The following is a 15,214-nucleotide window of genomic DNA, read 5'->3' as shown; positions in this document are numbered from 1 at the left end:
CCTGTAGCGTCCAACCTGAGTCCCGTTCGTCGCTGTGCATGGCTGCAGGTCCCCTGTCTGTCTGGACCTGCAGCCTGTAGTAGAGGCTATTCCACTCCCGTTCACCCCCTTTGAGGAGAGTCTTTCCTGGAGCATCCTCTCCACCACCACCCTGGCCATCTGGAAACGACGGCTGGATTCGCTCCTCCTTCCAGCTCGCTCCATCTCTTCACAGTGCTCGCTCATGTCTGGGAGGTTTAAGGCCTGCGGTGGTCAAAGGTGTGAGAGCAGCACCTTTATACTGGGTCAGAGAAACTGACAGTGTGCGAATACATTAGTGCTAGAGCTCATTTGCACCAACACACCAGGGTGGGTTATTGAGTGTTTAAGAACTGATATGATTAAAAGTTTTGAACAGGAGATAATAGCAAGTGATTAATAAACAGTATTGATTAGTTTAACTCAACGGCTCAACACCTGAGATCAATAAAAAAACAGATTGCAAGAAAGGATTATTGGTCAGAACGCGTGTCCTTCATCAGTTGATTGCTTTATATTAGAAGTTGTTCTACTGGCAAGTACTTTATAAATGAAACATACCAGCTGTACTATAGCTTGTTCATGGCACTTCAACTCAATTCCAATTAGAAGCTTTAACTGCTTGATCCGAATTAACATTTAGCTGTTAAAAGTCAGGACCTTCACTGATAAAGAGTGTTTTCGTGGTTCTACTGTAGTAATTGTACTAAGGCAAATGAACTGAATGCTCTTGACGTTATGACGTGACCACATTTTCCTCAAACAAGTTGAACGCTGTATGAGTGGATGCAGCTGGAGCTGTGAGTAGAACATCTACATGCATGAGCTGCTTTATTAGGTCTGTACTCTAATTTGAACACAGATACTTGATGTAGGTGCTGTGTGATCATCCAGCTCAAATACTGTGTCATCTGTTGTGTGTTGTGTCATCATCATGTTGTGTGAAACATCTATGTATCTCTGTTGGCCCCGATGCAGTCCACACTCAAGCTCAACATACCCGAGAAAAGTCTAAACACTACTACTGACTACTGAATAACTGATTTATTTCATAAATCAAGTTTGAAACATTATCCTTTGCACAGAATGATTTACACACAATACTCACACAAAGTGTGAAGGATCTTCAATTAGAGTACATTCAGAAAGATAAAACAGCCAACGGCACAGAGGATTAAAGATCTGGTCTAACGTCAGATAAAGCAGTGGTACAGTCACAAGTGTACACAGGCACAGAACACAGAGAATGGCTACCATTTCACTACGAGTAAATCCATCTCTAATACAGAATAATACATGTTTTGAGGTAATGTAGACGAGCAACATTTATAACCAAACATATTTAAATACTCTTTATTTTGTAAAGCTCTCCAGGATATTCACACTGGCACATATTAAACCATACCCATATGAATTCTCAGTTGTTTGGCTCAAAGATTTTTGTATAAACATTTTGATGCAATCAAAGTCCACACGCCTGTATCATCACCTCCCAAGTTGCCACTGGAGGAAATAGAAGCCAAAGATAATGTAGAAATACTGATGGGTGTGCATCGGTGCGGAAACAAAGACAGGTTATGGCAGAGGAAGGCAAAAGATGCAGCAGAAACTGATTTTTTGGAAAACGTCTAGCATATACATACACTGTGACTCTTTGTTTTTTGAATGTCAGAAACTTCAATATACTGTGTGCATTTCTGATTTAAACCCTTTTTATGTTACTGTATACAATCCATGACATGTATCTGCAGCGTGTCCATATCGGGAGCCAGGTACTGGCACTTAGGACAACATAAATCTGGAAGATCCTCATTTCCAGCCGCCCCTTGATCTCCAACAGGAACCAAACCCTGGTTGCGAAATGAAGTTGCAGGGGGCACCGTGTTAAAAGCTACACCAGGGAACACAGAAAGCAAACATGTTAGCAATGACAATAGAATTACAAACATGCTGGTGGTTGTGTGTATAAACGTAGGGTGTAACGTACCTTGTGGTGGTGGAATGAGTGGAGCTCGTGCAGAAAAGTCTTCCAGGTGTCTCTGCTTCATTTGCTCTATACGGGCACTAGAGAAGTGATGACAGACATGTTCACGTTAATTCAAACTTCAACAAACGTGAAAGTGCTGTATTCATTCAAATGTACAGAGATCACTAGGTGTCACATTTTAGGTCCACTTCCGATTTTACTCTGAAGGACTTCGTGCCAATATCACATCACAGCTGTTTTCCCTGCTATTACCGGTCCTCATTCCACATACCTGTCAATAATCAGTAATCTGCGTCAGTATATAGTCTCCACCTCACACACTCTCCAGTTGCCAGATTGTTGCGTGCATTCCACCACCTTCCAGCGTCCTGTATTCTTGTCTAGCCTCGTGATCCGGAACCCTGCTTTTGATCTTCGTTAACGACTTTTGCCTAATCCCTGTCTGCCTTGTCCATCGAGCCTTCCTGGTAACGACCCTGCACGTTATTCTGACCACGATTCGGCCTCTGCCTGAACGGTACAGTAATCTCTGCCGGCACGTAAACGAACCCTGTCTGTCCACGGAACTGAGCCTGCCTGACCCACTGTATTGTACATTGTTGCCTACTCGTGTATGACCTTGCCTGATTCCGACCCTGCCTTTCTGGAATAAATCCCTTTCTTATCACCACTCAAGCGTGCTTGTGCTGTGCATGTGGGTCCGTCATCTACGACGTTCTGACACTAGGTGCTGACACAGCATCTAATTAGCAGCTAATTAGCTCTAATGAGCCTCCACTCACCGCGCTGTGGCGTCTTGTTTGAGCCTTTCGATTTCAGCCATGGCCTTGGTGAGCTGTTCCTGCAGCTCCTCCTTCTTCTCGTTTAGCTTCTCTCTAGCGTCTCTCTCTGCTAAGAAATCTGCCTTATAGATCTCAGCCTGAACACAGAGAGCAAGACAAACAGCAACATGTCACTTCATCCAGCAGCTGCCATTTAGTTTAATCTTTAAGTTTCAGTGTTTCCGTATTACATGAAGATGTGGGAGCTCAGCAACCTTGGGTGATGGAGTCTATTAACTACTCTGATATTCACAATTATCAGGTCTCAATAATTGTGCTGCTAAAGCCTAATTTAACCCTTTGCATCAAATCTATGCTGAGCAATGCAAGTGGTGTCTATGTTACCTGTGCAGTGAGGACAGGAACTGTCTCCAGTGAGCCTTTCTGTTGTTCCACCTCCTCTTTTAGTTTATCAATTAGATCCTGCTTCAAGGCCAAAGCTCGTTCTGCGTCTTCCAGTCGGCTACACAGATCTCCTCCCTGCACACACACAGCCACATTAATGCCTTACCTAAACGGCAAACTTATGAAGGTAAAAGTGTTCTTACATCACTCTTCAATTTAGAATCATAGTCTCGGAAAAGACAAGTATAGGCGTGCTGCAGCTGTGACAATTTCTTCCTGAAAGAAAGAGAAAGAAAGAGTTTTACTGCTCAGGACAATAGGTCAATGGTGAAGGTAACAATGCTAAATTAAAAAAAAAATGAATAAATATAAAATTTATAAATCAACAACTAGGAATTTCATTAATTTTGATCTCTGCTTAAAGAATAATCCCAGTCAACATCTAAATCTTTCTGAATGTTAGAAAGGTGCAGAAATGCAATATTATCTGTTTGCTGAACCCACTTCTCCTCTGTGACAATGTGTCTCTCGTTCTTCAGGGCTTGCTCCAGGCCCTGGCTCTGCAGCATCAGCTTGTCCATGGCCACATGATGCTGCTTCTTTTGCTGCTCCAGGTCCCGCTCCATCATTTGCAGGGACTTTATTTTATTGCACAGCCTACAGACAAGCACAGAGGATGCTCGTAAGCACACATGCAGTTATAGGTAAACACAAAATAAGTTATATTTATAAGCTGATGTAAACATACTTTTCTTCCAACATTTTGCGCTCAACCTCACTTTTCTCCAGACTGCTCTGTCTCTCATTTAGTTCTCCTAATAGAGAAGTTGCTTGAGCTTTCAAAGCCTCACAGTCCTTTTGGAGCTGCAAAAATACAATCAGTGTTAATTAACAAGAGGACTACTGACTGTTAAAACACATTTTACGTCACGTCACGCGGTAAGTGTCTTCAGGAAGGGAATTTAGGCTTTTTGTGGTTTCCACCTGAGAAAAGTCCTTCTCTTTTTGTTTGAGCAGAGCTTCGGTTCTGTCCCGCTGAGCTGAACTCTTCTGAAGGTAATCAAGTTTCTCCTCTAGATCCCGGTACCTAGAGAAACATCAAATTGCAGGTAGAGTTTAAAAATGTGCAATTTGGAAGATCAACAAAATGTCTGGATTACAACATGCCTTTATATGTGGGTTGAATGCATCATGTAAAATATTCAAATGATTATTTGGGACAAGTAACTAGTTATGCACGATACAAACATTTAATACTTTTAAATGAGGACACCAGCTGCATAAAAAAAATTTAATTAAATCACCACCACCACCTGACAGAACAGTAATTATAATTACTATACATATGAGAAACAGAAATATACATGGTAGTTTGATAAACCTAAATCTTTTTATAAAACTGTATAGAAATAAATAGAAAACAAACAAACGCACTTCCTGGAATCCATGTAAAACCAGACACATGCAGGCAACTGCTAACAGGTGCACAGATACAGAAGCAGTGGGTGGAAAGATGTACACGGAGAGAAGGAAAAGCCACACAGAGCTGTGGGCTCACCTGCCCTGTGTAGCCTGAAGCTGCTCGGTGAGTTTAGCCAGACTAGAGCTGGAAAAAAGAGGAAAGAGGAAGGAAAGGAAGACGGTGGAAGAAAAAACCTCAAAGTAAGGATTTTATCAAACGGGAAAAAAGTCATAAAACTATGAGAATTACTATATGAAGTAGTGTATAGGAAAGATAAACTGCACAGGACTTAATCAAATATCTGCCAAAGGCGACTAGATAACACATGCATGTAATAAGTGTGTGTTTAGTGCTGTTAGTTTCAAACAGTGCACAAAAATACTTTGTAATAGAAGGGAAAGTGCATCATACCAGTCAGAGGAGTGCTGCGCCTCAGAGCGATGTGGTGGAGCAGCCTCCTCAGGAACATTGTTCGCCTGTGAACATAATCACAAAATGCTTTAGGATCCTATTTACAGCAGTGTCTTCTCTCTGTGAACATCCTTAATATCCACCAGTCACATTCTTCACAAGTGGCTGAATGTCTTATGATCTACAGATGTTGTCAAAGGGGCAGTAGAAAATGTCTAGGCGCAACCTAGGTGAGTGAGTGAGGAGTACAGAGGAGCTATGAACACTCACATTACCCTAGACACAGACATACCCGAGATGAAAACCAAACCAATATACACAAAACTGAAAGTAACCCCACGCAGGATGAACAGCGTAATGCCCCTCACCAGGCTGCGAGGTGGAGTGGTTTGTGTGTGTTGATCAACCTCTTCAACTCTCCTCCTCTCCCGCTGATCTAGAGTCTGGAATGTACAAGGGAACAGAGTGGTTGTGAAACCCAGCAGGAGATGAGGAAAATCATCCTAGTTTGCATTACATGCTTTCCACATGTGCTTTGGGATTCAGAGACACTAGATGCTCCAGCAAAATAGGACCCATTACATACAGTATCTGAATACAGTGTGTGAATTCTAGGGGTAGTGGACTGACCTGTGGTCCGTCCAGCGGACCGTTTCTAGCAGGACGTGCCTGCAGGTCTTCAGTCTGGCTGGAGCTGCAGCAGTTGCTAGAGGACGAGGCCGGTCCATTCACCATGCTCTGTAAAGAGTGGTTCTCTTGCGCCAGCCTCTCCACCAGAGCCCTGGCCTCCTGAAAACGGCAACTGAGAAACTCTCTTTCCTCTCTTGTTTTTCGTTGCCACCCCTCCATTTCCTCACAGCGCTGCCGCAGGGCAAGGTTGCTCCGCCGCAGTGCATCTGTAAGACAGGGGTGAAGGTGCTAGGTGTTTTCTGCGCATGCATATATATATATATATATATGACTAATTGTGTTACATTACTTTCTTCCATTACCTGAGGCTCTGAAAATACAGTGCCAATAAACATTATATGCCCATTATCCTGGCCTTCCTTTTTAAAGCATGATTATAAAGGTCATCTGCAGCAACAATACCAGAGACATGCCATACTGTACACTGCGGAAATATTAGGTTACTTCTGCTATACCTCTTAGCTGCAGGTTGTCATTTAGCAGCCTGGTCACCACCTCATTGGCAGCCAGCTCAGGTGGCACCCTGAGGGTCCCTCCGCTCTCATCTCCTGACATGTCCCATTGCATGGTGCCATCAGGTTGGGGCTGCACCATTCCTCTAGAAAAAACATCTCTATTAGTCACTGATAATAATAACAACAGTCAGGGACAAACACGTGTATGATGTAGGTGAACATAAAATTCTGCACTGTTGTTAAGTCAACAATCAGCTCAAAGCAAACGAGTGGGCCATGCAAAAAAATGTGTGGAGTTTTAACGTTCCACTGAGTCACGTCCCTGAGAAGAGAAGTAGTTTCCAAACCACTGCTCAGAAGGAAATGAATCAAAAAGCTAGAGCAGGCTGTCAGAGATGTCTCCGCGTTTTCTGCCACCGTTACTACAGTAGCTTTCTTTTAACAGGTGCTGCGTTCTTTGTTTTGTCAATTCTGTACCTATGACAAAGTTGAGTTTGACTTTTATACATGCTTCGCTACGTATGAACGGGTCATAACGACCTAAGGTGACTAAGCTTTGGATACGAGTGGTTTCTGCAGCGATGCGGACTGTCCCTTTACGATAGCCAGAGGTGACACAGAGAAAGCCCCACCGCTAAAAAAAAACCACTGACATTTTCACTTGCTTCTCACACCATGTGTCACCTCTATAGCAACGATACTGAACCAGTGTGTTACTGGAAATTCTAAGGACAGCAGGTCTGGGGGGGGGGGGGGGTTACTGGAGAGATGTTATTAATAGATTAGTAGATTGGTAGTTTAAGAAAAAAAGTCACCTGAACACGTGCTTCAAAAGAAATGATGAGAAGGTGCTTTAATTTGACATGTATCTGGAATTAAAGCGCAATTGAGTAAAAATCCCATATTCCTGCATCTTTGAATTCTCTAACGTTCTGATTATTCCAGGTGGATTATAAAATACCACGGAGCCGTCTCATCGCTTCACCTACAGGCCTGGTTCCTCGCCAGTACTGACACATGGGCCATAACGGGCTGAGGTGGACACTTTCACTTTCAGTTCGGGCTCGTGGGCTCAGAACATGCGCTGGTTTCAGCTTAAATGACTTATTTTCGGGACTAAATCATTAACCGGTGAGGTGAAGCTCCTTTGACAGGTGCCAGTGACCAGCCGGAAGACATTACGTCATCCCCGGTACCTTACCGCAAAGCTGCACTGACACACAGACTCTTTGAACTAGACAGTTCACCACGAGAACAAATAAATAACTACATAAACACACTGCGATCAGACGCCCACGACCCGCTCACAGTGTTTAACAAACGTCTTTATATTAGTGCTTAGTAAACAGAGTACGCGACTTTTACAGAACTGCCCGAACACTGACGGCAGAAAACCTCTCTTACCGTTTCTTCACTGCTGTTGTTGGTAAAAAATAAAAGGAGCCAACGCTTATTCACTACGTTTTTAACCAACGTAGGTGACCGCAAAACGAAAAAGCTAGAGCCAGCAAGCTAGCTAACGACTTAGCTTCGGAGCTAGCCTGCTCAATTAGCAAAAGCGGGCCCTGGGTGGAGTACGACACCAACACCGGACCACCTTAACAAACTGTACGGGTTCCGTAAAGCATGTTTGTACAAGGATAACCCTGTCCTAACACTGGGTTCCCTGTTAGTCGAGATGGAGGTTATCAGAGACAGCCGTGGTGTTGTTAGCCCAGGAAACGTAGGGAAGTTATGTCCTGGGTTTGGACTGTCAGGCTCAACCTGTTAAGCAGCTCAATAACACGTTTGTACATATTTATGGGCATTCATATGACATTATTACGATGTAACAATCTGGATGCTTTAAATATTTATAAAAACTTTTTAGATCGATGTCCGTTGTCATGAAATAAAATGTTTTTAATTGTATTCCTATGGAATTTGGTGTGTGCCACTTTGTTTAACCCTATCTCCCCCAGTAGATAGATTTTCTTTAATCAAATCATCAATTGTGCAACATAAAAGGCATTTTCCTGTTATAATTAGCTCATAACAATATGTTTTTGTATAGCTAGAATTGTCTGCAGATAAAAAGCCCAGTTTTCTCTGGATTCAGAAGAGAAGGGTGAGAGGAAGATGAGTGTCACTGAGGTTAGAATTATCTGTTTAAACTATATTCTCAACTTATTCGTGCTGTGTACATTTACTGTTGTCATAACACAGCGGCTATAATACCGGGGCAATAATGACTAAAGAGTCATTTTATTCTTGTTATGACAGCCATACTTATTTTGTTGCTTTAGGGTATTTGCTCTGAGGCGTGACTGATGCCTGGCAGGCTAAACGCGGGGCACCAAAAACCCGATACACAGGAAATCCCCCTTCCTTCTTCCGCAGTGGCCCAGACGTCAGCTGGCCGCAGCATCGCAGCTTCCTCTCTGTTGATGTGCGCAAGGCGAAAGAGGCTACATGATGCTCTCGTCCCCCGCTGCTGAACTTATCTTATTATTAGCTTGGATTTATCCAGCTCACGGCCTCTACTTCCACATAGGAGAGACCGAGAAGAAATGTTTCATTGAGGAGATTCCAGACGAGACCATGGTCATCGGTAGGTTTCTGGCGACGGGCGGCTTATTAGCATTGCGCGCTATCAGAGATGCTGAGCTGAAACGTCCAGTCGAGACCTGGAGGCTGCACACAGTAAACTGTTGTTTTCTTTAGGCTTTTTATCCTGTAAATAAATGGTTTTATGAGCCATAGCATCCCATTTTAACTTATGTGCTGCACTCTTAGAAATAAAGGACTTAAGTATGTTCATGTAGTGGCTAAATGAATATGTATGTATGTGTATATATAATCACTATCCCTGGAGTTTGTATACGTGCTACTGGAATTATGAGCATTTTAGTAATATTAATTCAGCTAAGGTTTGGTTTCATGGGCCACAGTTGGTGCCTTAAGCTGCAGGAGGTGAGTGAACGCAATTAAAACACAATGGATGTGTGTAAACGTACTGCAGTTTACAGTGTTTTTTTTTTTTTTTTTAAAAGACAACTGTATGGGATGATGTGTCTATTGCATGTCTGACAGGAAAGTACAGAACTCAGCTGTGGGACAAGCAGACCAGTTCCTTCCTCCCATCTACCCCTGGGCTTGGGATGCATGTCGAGATCAAGGACCCAGATACAAAAGTAAGCACAGAATGAGTGGTTGTATAAAACACACTGAACACACGTAAATAATCTCTAATTGTTTTACCCACCTCCTCCAGATCATTCTCTCTCGTCAGTATGGGTCAGAGGGGCGATTCACCTTCACCTCCCACACGCCTGGAGAACATCAGATCTGTCTGCATTCCAACTCCACCAAGATGGCTTTGTTTGCAGGAGGAAAGCTGGTATGGGTTGCGTTTCAGTATGAACACCTGTACAACCAGTTGACCAGGTGTTCTCCACACAAAGTCAAAAAATAAACCAGATTTCCTATTGAATTAGAAACACGTCAGTCGGAGTATTCCAGATAATTTATTTCTGATCTTAAGGGAGATTGCAGGCAGGTTTAAAACTAAATTCCTTCTCCATGTTGTAGAGAGTGCATCTAGACATACAGGTCGGAGAACATACCAACAACTACCCTGAAATTGCAGCTAAAGACAAACTGACGGAGCTGCAGCTGCGAGTCCGACAGCTTCTGGACCAGGTGGAACAGATCCAGAAGGAGCAAAACTACCAGCGGGTCAGTAAAAAAATTGCACCACAACAGGATTGCAGCCTAGTTTGTTACGTGCACATGCTGACGGGTGCCATTTTACTCTGCCTCACGCTCCACAGTATCGCGAGGAGCGTTTCCGCATGACCAGCGAGAGCACCAACCAGCGCGTTCTCTGGTGGTCCATCGCCCAGACGCTCATCCTCATCGTCACAGGAATCTGGCAAATGAAGCACCTCAAGAGTTTCTTTGAAGCCAAGAAACTGGTTTAACAACACAAACCTGAGTAGACAGTCCAGACGGACCTGAGTGTCAGCACAGCTACCTGCAGCAGAGGAACATCCAGGAGGAGACACGTGATCCGAATATCAGCCAGACATGGTTTTATCAGATTCTTTCAATGTGGGCAATTTGTTTTTTGTTCTTGTTTATGTTTTAGGTGCTCTTTGTTGTGTTTCTGGATAATACTATTTAACAAAAGTCATTTTGTATTCTGTGATGAAGCAGGTGGTCAAACAGCGGTGAATGACCAAAGCAATAGTTTTGCAACAGTAAGAATGTAAAAGGTGTTAAACGTAAAACCGACTAGTAGTTTATTCTGACTAAGGTGTTTATATTATAATTGATTATTATTTAAAATGAGAAACATTCAGCCATTGTCAAACTGTTATAGTGGCTGGGGATTCATTGATTCAGATCAAGCGTTTGCCACTGGTGAATAATAATAATGAGATATTTAACAAATAAGTGCACAGATCATTCAAATGAGACTTTAAAGCTGTTTATTAGTGAGTTCATACATAATTAACTGTCTTCCATACTACTTTGAGATGCATTGAATTGTACATACTAAAAAAATCGGTAACATTCAAACCTGGTTTCATACTTGTATGAATACAGCTGCTGACGGTTTATTATCACCAGTTACAAATGCTTCTTCCGCAATGCACTGCATTGAGTAATTCACTAATTAAGTTGTAGCCGTTTACAACCACGAAATGCTATGTTATAAACTGTTTCTTAAACAGTGCGAGGGTTTGTGTAAAATTAAAGGTCCCATCCATCATTCTTTTTATTGTATATAGTTTCTGGCTCAAGACCCATTTCCTGAGCTGCCTCTGTGCTATAAATACTTTGTGATACGTATGTTGTAAATAACCAACATCACTCGCTGTCCTGCTTATTTTTTGATGTCTTTCAAAAGGATCGAAGGATCTTCAGGTCTTTTTTAAATGTGCCACTGGGTTGTTTTTTATTTATTGAGCAGCGGTGGTCTGTGTTCTATTGCTGAGCTTTAGTAGCAGTTAATGATTTGTATGAGCTTCTTTTGGTTCATTTAATGAGTTCTGGCCAGTGTTTTAATACCTCACTGGTTTTTATTAGAAACAATTAGGATTCAGGTTGTAACTAATTTAGGTTTTTGTACATTTTTTTCGTAAAGATTTAGATTGGACTCAAACTATGGCAAAATCTTCTGGGACTAAACACACATGTTAACACATGTATTTATACTGCGGTCCACTCCTGAATAAACACACTGTCGCCTCTTATTGTCTTTGTGTTAACTACACGAAAACTCATCAAACGGCAGAGATTTCAACAGTAAAATTTTATTGCTTCCCTCGGAGCCAGATTCCAAACCAAAACACCTCGTTAGGACAGCAACCACAAGTCGACTGATCATTACAATCACTGACACTGAACGCATAAGACAGAAACACACACTAACCCTGTGACATCCTAAAAGGAACCACCGTGAACAAAAAACCCACGTTGCATAGGTTCACTCTCGCACGTCCAACAGTTACCACACCATAGCACGGACTTCGAACAGAACAGAACACTTCCTTTTTAGTCGCGTTTGTTAATATCAAGAATAGAGATCTGACGTGTTTCTCACACAGTACGAAACAAACGCTATGTGTCTTTATAAAGGGTTAAATATTTTTTTTAAATCAAGTCTTGCCTCATCTGTGCAACAAGAATCGTACATTGTACTGCACGGAAATCTGATCTGGAAGGGACACGGTCACATGTTAGATCGTAAAGGTAGAAAATGCCGTCGTCAGTAAACCTGTAGGACAATTTGCCATGAAGAGGAAGTTGGAGCACAGCAGGTTAGTAACACACTACTTTTAAAAAGGCTTTAACTATCTCTGTACTGAATGCCGCTTGTTAATGCTTAAGAAAAGCAAACGAGGGCACACAAAGAGCGAAGAGGATTGGGCAAATACACATCAAAATTATGCAAAATTTTGCAATCCTAACTCCACGCGGCTGCCTCGACGCCGCTCCACCTGCGTGTTTTCTTCTTAAAGGTATCTGAGAGCGGCAGGCGCTCGTCCTAAGACACGGTGAGATGCTGCATCTTCTTGGCAGCTTCTTCTGACACCATCTTGGATGTTTTCTCCGGGCTGGGAGCTGGACTCGGACCCGGACTGTGACCCGGACTGGGAGCTGGACTGGGATTGGGAGTGTTCGCTGCGCTGTTGGGATACTCCCTGTTGCCGAATATGATGCTACCCACTCGGACGTTGGTGGAGCCCACTTCAATCTTCGGAATGAAATAAAGATAGATATAAAATAAGATCACACGTGACCACAGCTACGGGGGTCGAGGCAGTAATTAGTTGAGTGACTCACCGCGTGTTCAAAGTCTGTTGACATCCCCATACTGAGCTCCACAACCTCCAGAGGCAGCTTCAGACTGTCACACACCTCCTGCCTCCGGCTGAGCAGCATCTACAGCGGGGACATACTTACTTACAGACTTACCCAAACAGCAGTAAACTACTCTTAATTTACAAAAATTATGTGTGAATAATAACCTGATAATGTATCAGGTTTCAAATCACATTGACTTTTTTTTCACACAAAAAAAAAAAATCCATGTTGTTTGTTCACAGCTTCCCGTCAGTCCCCTCTGGTGGCCGAAAAGTGATGCTTCAGGGATTTTTACTTTACTACTGATGTTTACAGACGTTGTAACTATAGGTTTCTCCAGTGTTTCTACTTTATGTCTTGTCCTGCAGCTTCAAATCTTATTTCTGGCACAGGACAATAGAAAGGCCCTAGGACTCATGTGACCTCATCTATCCTCCACTAGCTCTGCTGCAGTTTGGATTTCAGAGCATAACAAGAATCTGAGGTCTGATAGACGAGATGCTGGAGAGTATCCTGTGTCTTCAGTTCACTTTAATACTGATCTAAAACCACACACAGCAGACAAAGACAATCTAAGCATAGGTCAAAACACGCTCCTATAAAAACAACTTTGTCTCATTTGGGTTCTTTGTACCTGAAAGTCGGGGTTGGGCCCCAGAGTGAGGTCGTAGCCGTAGCGCCCAATGGTCATGAGTCCTGAGAAGTGCAAGGCGGAGCACTGGGACACGATGTGCTTTACGGTGTTCACCGCCTCCTCTGGCGGCAGCCCGTGTTTACCTGTGACAAACATCTTATCAATTCATGTCTTTCTACATCAAAATCAGAGCAAATTACTACAATAAAAAAGGAAATCGACACCAACTCTGTTCTCCGCTGGTGTTAATCTGCACCATGACCTTTAACCTCTGCGCACTGGCTCCACGGAGACGCTGCCACGAGCTGTTGACTTTATCGGCCAGTTTCACAGAGTCGATTGTCTCCACGAGGAACAGGTTGGGCACACCTGCACGCAGAAGGACATGGCCCCATGCATGGCTGCAGGCTCTTTCATTCACACGCTGCTTACGGTTACTTACCCAAAAGCTTATTGATGTTATGCTTCTGTAGATGTCCAATGAAGTGCCACTTGATTTCTGGACATGACTCTAAAATCTGTAAATTGGGGGAAAAAAACACAATAAAAACACTTCCCACGTGGATATAAAAAATAGACCTCTCTTACAAAACATACAAACTCACCAGAGGATCTGAAGCTTTGTCCACAAGTTCGTTAACCTGATGAGAGATTGAAAACACATCTGCAGATCATCTCCTGCAGCAGACCAGCTGTGTTCTGTAAGGCAGTGTTTCCTACTCACATAATTTTCTCCAAAGTTGCGCTGCCCTTGTCTGTAGGCCTTCACGACCATCTCTGGAGGTTTGGTCTTGCTCACGGCGACGAGGCGGGGCGGCACAGCGGGCACCGTCTGAGGAAGGACAAAACAGGCTCATTTTTCATGTGTGCAGGCAGAGGAGCAGTGCGTGAGCTGAGGTCTTGTGGCTCGGGCAGAACAGTGAGTCAGGCCTGTCAGGTTCCTGCAAAACAACACTGAAACCGACTGATTCTGGCTGCTGCCATGTTCTGTGCTGGTAAATACACATCATGCACTCAACAATTATAACATCCCACTGAGGGAGATCCAGATGTTTGCCTTTTATCACCATGCTGTGAAGGTCTGCTTTGCTTGACCTAGATATCAAGCGGGATGGCTGTTCTCCTGATGATGACAGTTTCATTATTGCTATAGTAAGAGGAGAGGCTGACGGAGAACGTGCTGAATTATTTGGCAACGAGACCAATCCACTCCCACAGTCATGCTGAACGTAGCTGTCGTACGTTAAGCCTACGCATGCGTGCATGCGGACACCGTGCGTAGGATCTAACGCATAAATGCTCCCACGCATATTTTGTTGCCCCCAACACAACACGCATGGTGTTATGAAAGTGCTGCCACAAGCATCCAAAGGTTGCGGTGCCTTACGTAACGCATCGCGCCGCCGCAGACCTCGGGACCGGAGCGACGAGCGGTGCGTCGCGGGCTGCGCTTACCTTGGGCCGCCGTGCCGCCGCCTGGTTCACCCGCTCTATCACCGACTGTATCGCCTTCCCAACCTCATCCGACATTGCTACTTTCCACATAACGTCAAACGGCTACGACACACCGCGTCAAAGAAACGTGTTCGCGATGACGACAATCGGCTTTCAAAATAAAAGTCTCCCTGAGGGAGAAGCGCGTCGTTGCGACAGCGCCCCCTACTGCTCCTGCTCCAGCTGCGCTCTGACTAAAATCACGACGCCGAAATTTTTATGTGCATAATGTAAATGTGTTATGATAATATTGAAGGACGCATATTAAAGAGGGTAATATAAGCAATGAAACGTTTAGCTCGCTACAAATATACTTATCAGGCTTTACACTATTGTGCAAGTGATTGGGACATAAAAACAATACACAACAGTGGAAGTCCAAATTAGACGAAACCTCAAATTATCTTTATTTGCGCATTCATCCCTAGAGAGTGCATTTGTTCACCCACCACTTTCACTTGCCATGATGTGCCAGCTGTGACCGTCCTTTACAAAAAAATTGTTAAAGGAAACTATTAACTATTTTTAATCATACAAAGTATT

The 15,214-nt window shown here is 43.4% G+C and overlaps 3 protein-coding genes across 4 annotated transcripts; 1 reads left to right on the top strand and 2 right to left on the bottom strand.

The window, feature by feature from the left end:
* Positions 1-1,047: 1,047 nt before the first annotated feature.
* Positions 1,048-7,928, bottom strand: ikbkg (inhibitor of nuclear factor kappa B kinase regulatory subunit gamma). Of its 2 annotated transcripts, XM_029156495.3 has the most exons (14): positions 7,594-7,928; positions 6,190-6,332; positions 5,675-5,940; positions 5,413-5,487; positions 5,045-5,109; positions 4,730-4,777; positions 4,156-4,258; positions 3,920-4,035; positions 3,676-3,828; positions 3,375-3,447; positions 3,172-3,306; positions 2,788-2,924; positions 2,006-2,082; positions 1,048-1,909 (listed from the first exon to the last, which is right to left on the bottom strand). In XM_029156495.3, the coding sequence occupies exons 2-14, from the start codon at positions 6,326-6,328 to the stop codon at positions 1,737-1,739; spliced, it is 1,560 nt and encodes a 519-aa protein (XP_029012328.1). In that variant the 5' UTR covers positions 6,329-6,332; positions 7,594-7,928; the 3' UTR covers positions 1,048-1,736. The 2 variants fall into 2 exon arrangements, with proteins under 2 accessions (XP_029012328.1, XP_029012329.1); XM_029156496.3 differs by lacking the exon at positions 4,730-4,777.
* Positions 7,929-8,562: 634 nt separating this feature from the next.
* Positions 8,563-11,429, top strand: tmed4 (transmembrane p24 trafficking protein 4). The gene is made up of 5 exons (XM_029156498.3): positions 8,563-8,779; positions 9,262-9,362; positions 9,443-9,568; positions 9,760-9,906; positions 10,002-11,429. Exons 1-5 carry the CDS (start codon positions 8,641-8,643, stop codon positions 10,149-10,151), a joined length of 663 nt encoding a protein of 220 aa, XP_029012331.1. The 5' UTR covers positions 8,563-8,640; the 3' UTR covers positions 10,152-11,429.
* Positions 11,430-11,469: 40 nt separating this feature from the next.
* plpbp (pyridoxal phosphate binding protein) lies at positions 11,470-14,793 on the bottom strand. The gene is made up of 8 exons (XM_029156497.2): positions 14,633-14,793; positions 13,902-14,009; positions 13,783-13,818; positions 13,620-13,695; positions 13,406-13,546; positions 13,178-13,320; positions 12,523-12,621; positions 11,470-12,433 (listed from the first exon to the last, which is right to left on the bottom strand). The coding sequence occupies exons 1-8, from the start codon at positions 14,720-14,722 to the stop codon at positions 12,224-12,226; spliced, it is 903 nt and encodes a 300-aa protein (XP_029012330.1). The 5' UTR covers positions 14,723-14,793; the 3' UTR covers positions 11,470-12,223.
* Between the last annotated feature and the right edge of the window lie 421 nt (positions 14,794-15,214).

The sequence above is a fragment of the Betta splendens genome, chromosome 7 (assembly GCF_900634795.4).
Source record: "Betta splendens chromosome 7, fBetSpl5.4, whole genome shotgun sequence".
NCBI lineage: Eukaryota > Metazoa > Chordata > Actinopteri > Anabantiformes > Osphronemidae > Betta > Betta splendens.
This window is presented reverse-complemented; position numbering and strand designations above follow the sequence as displayed.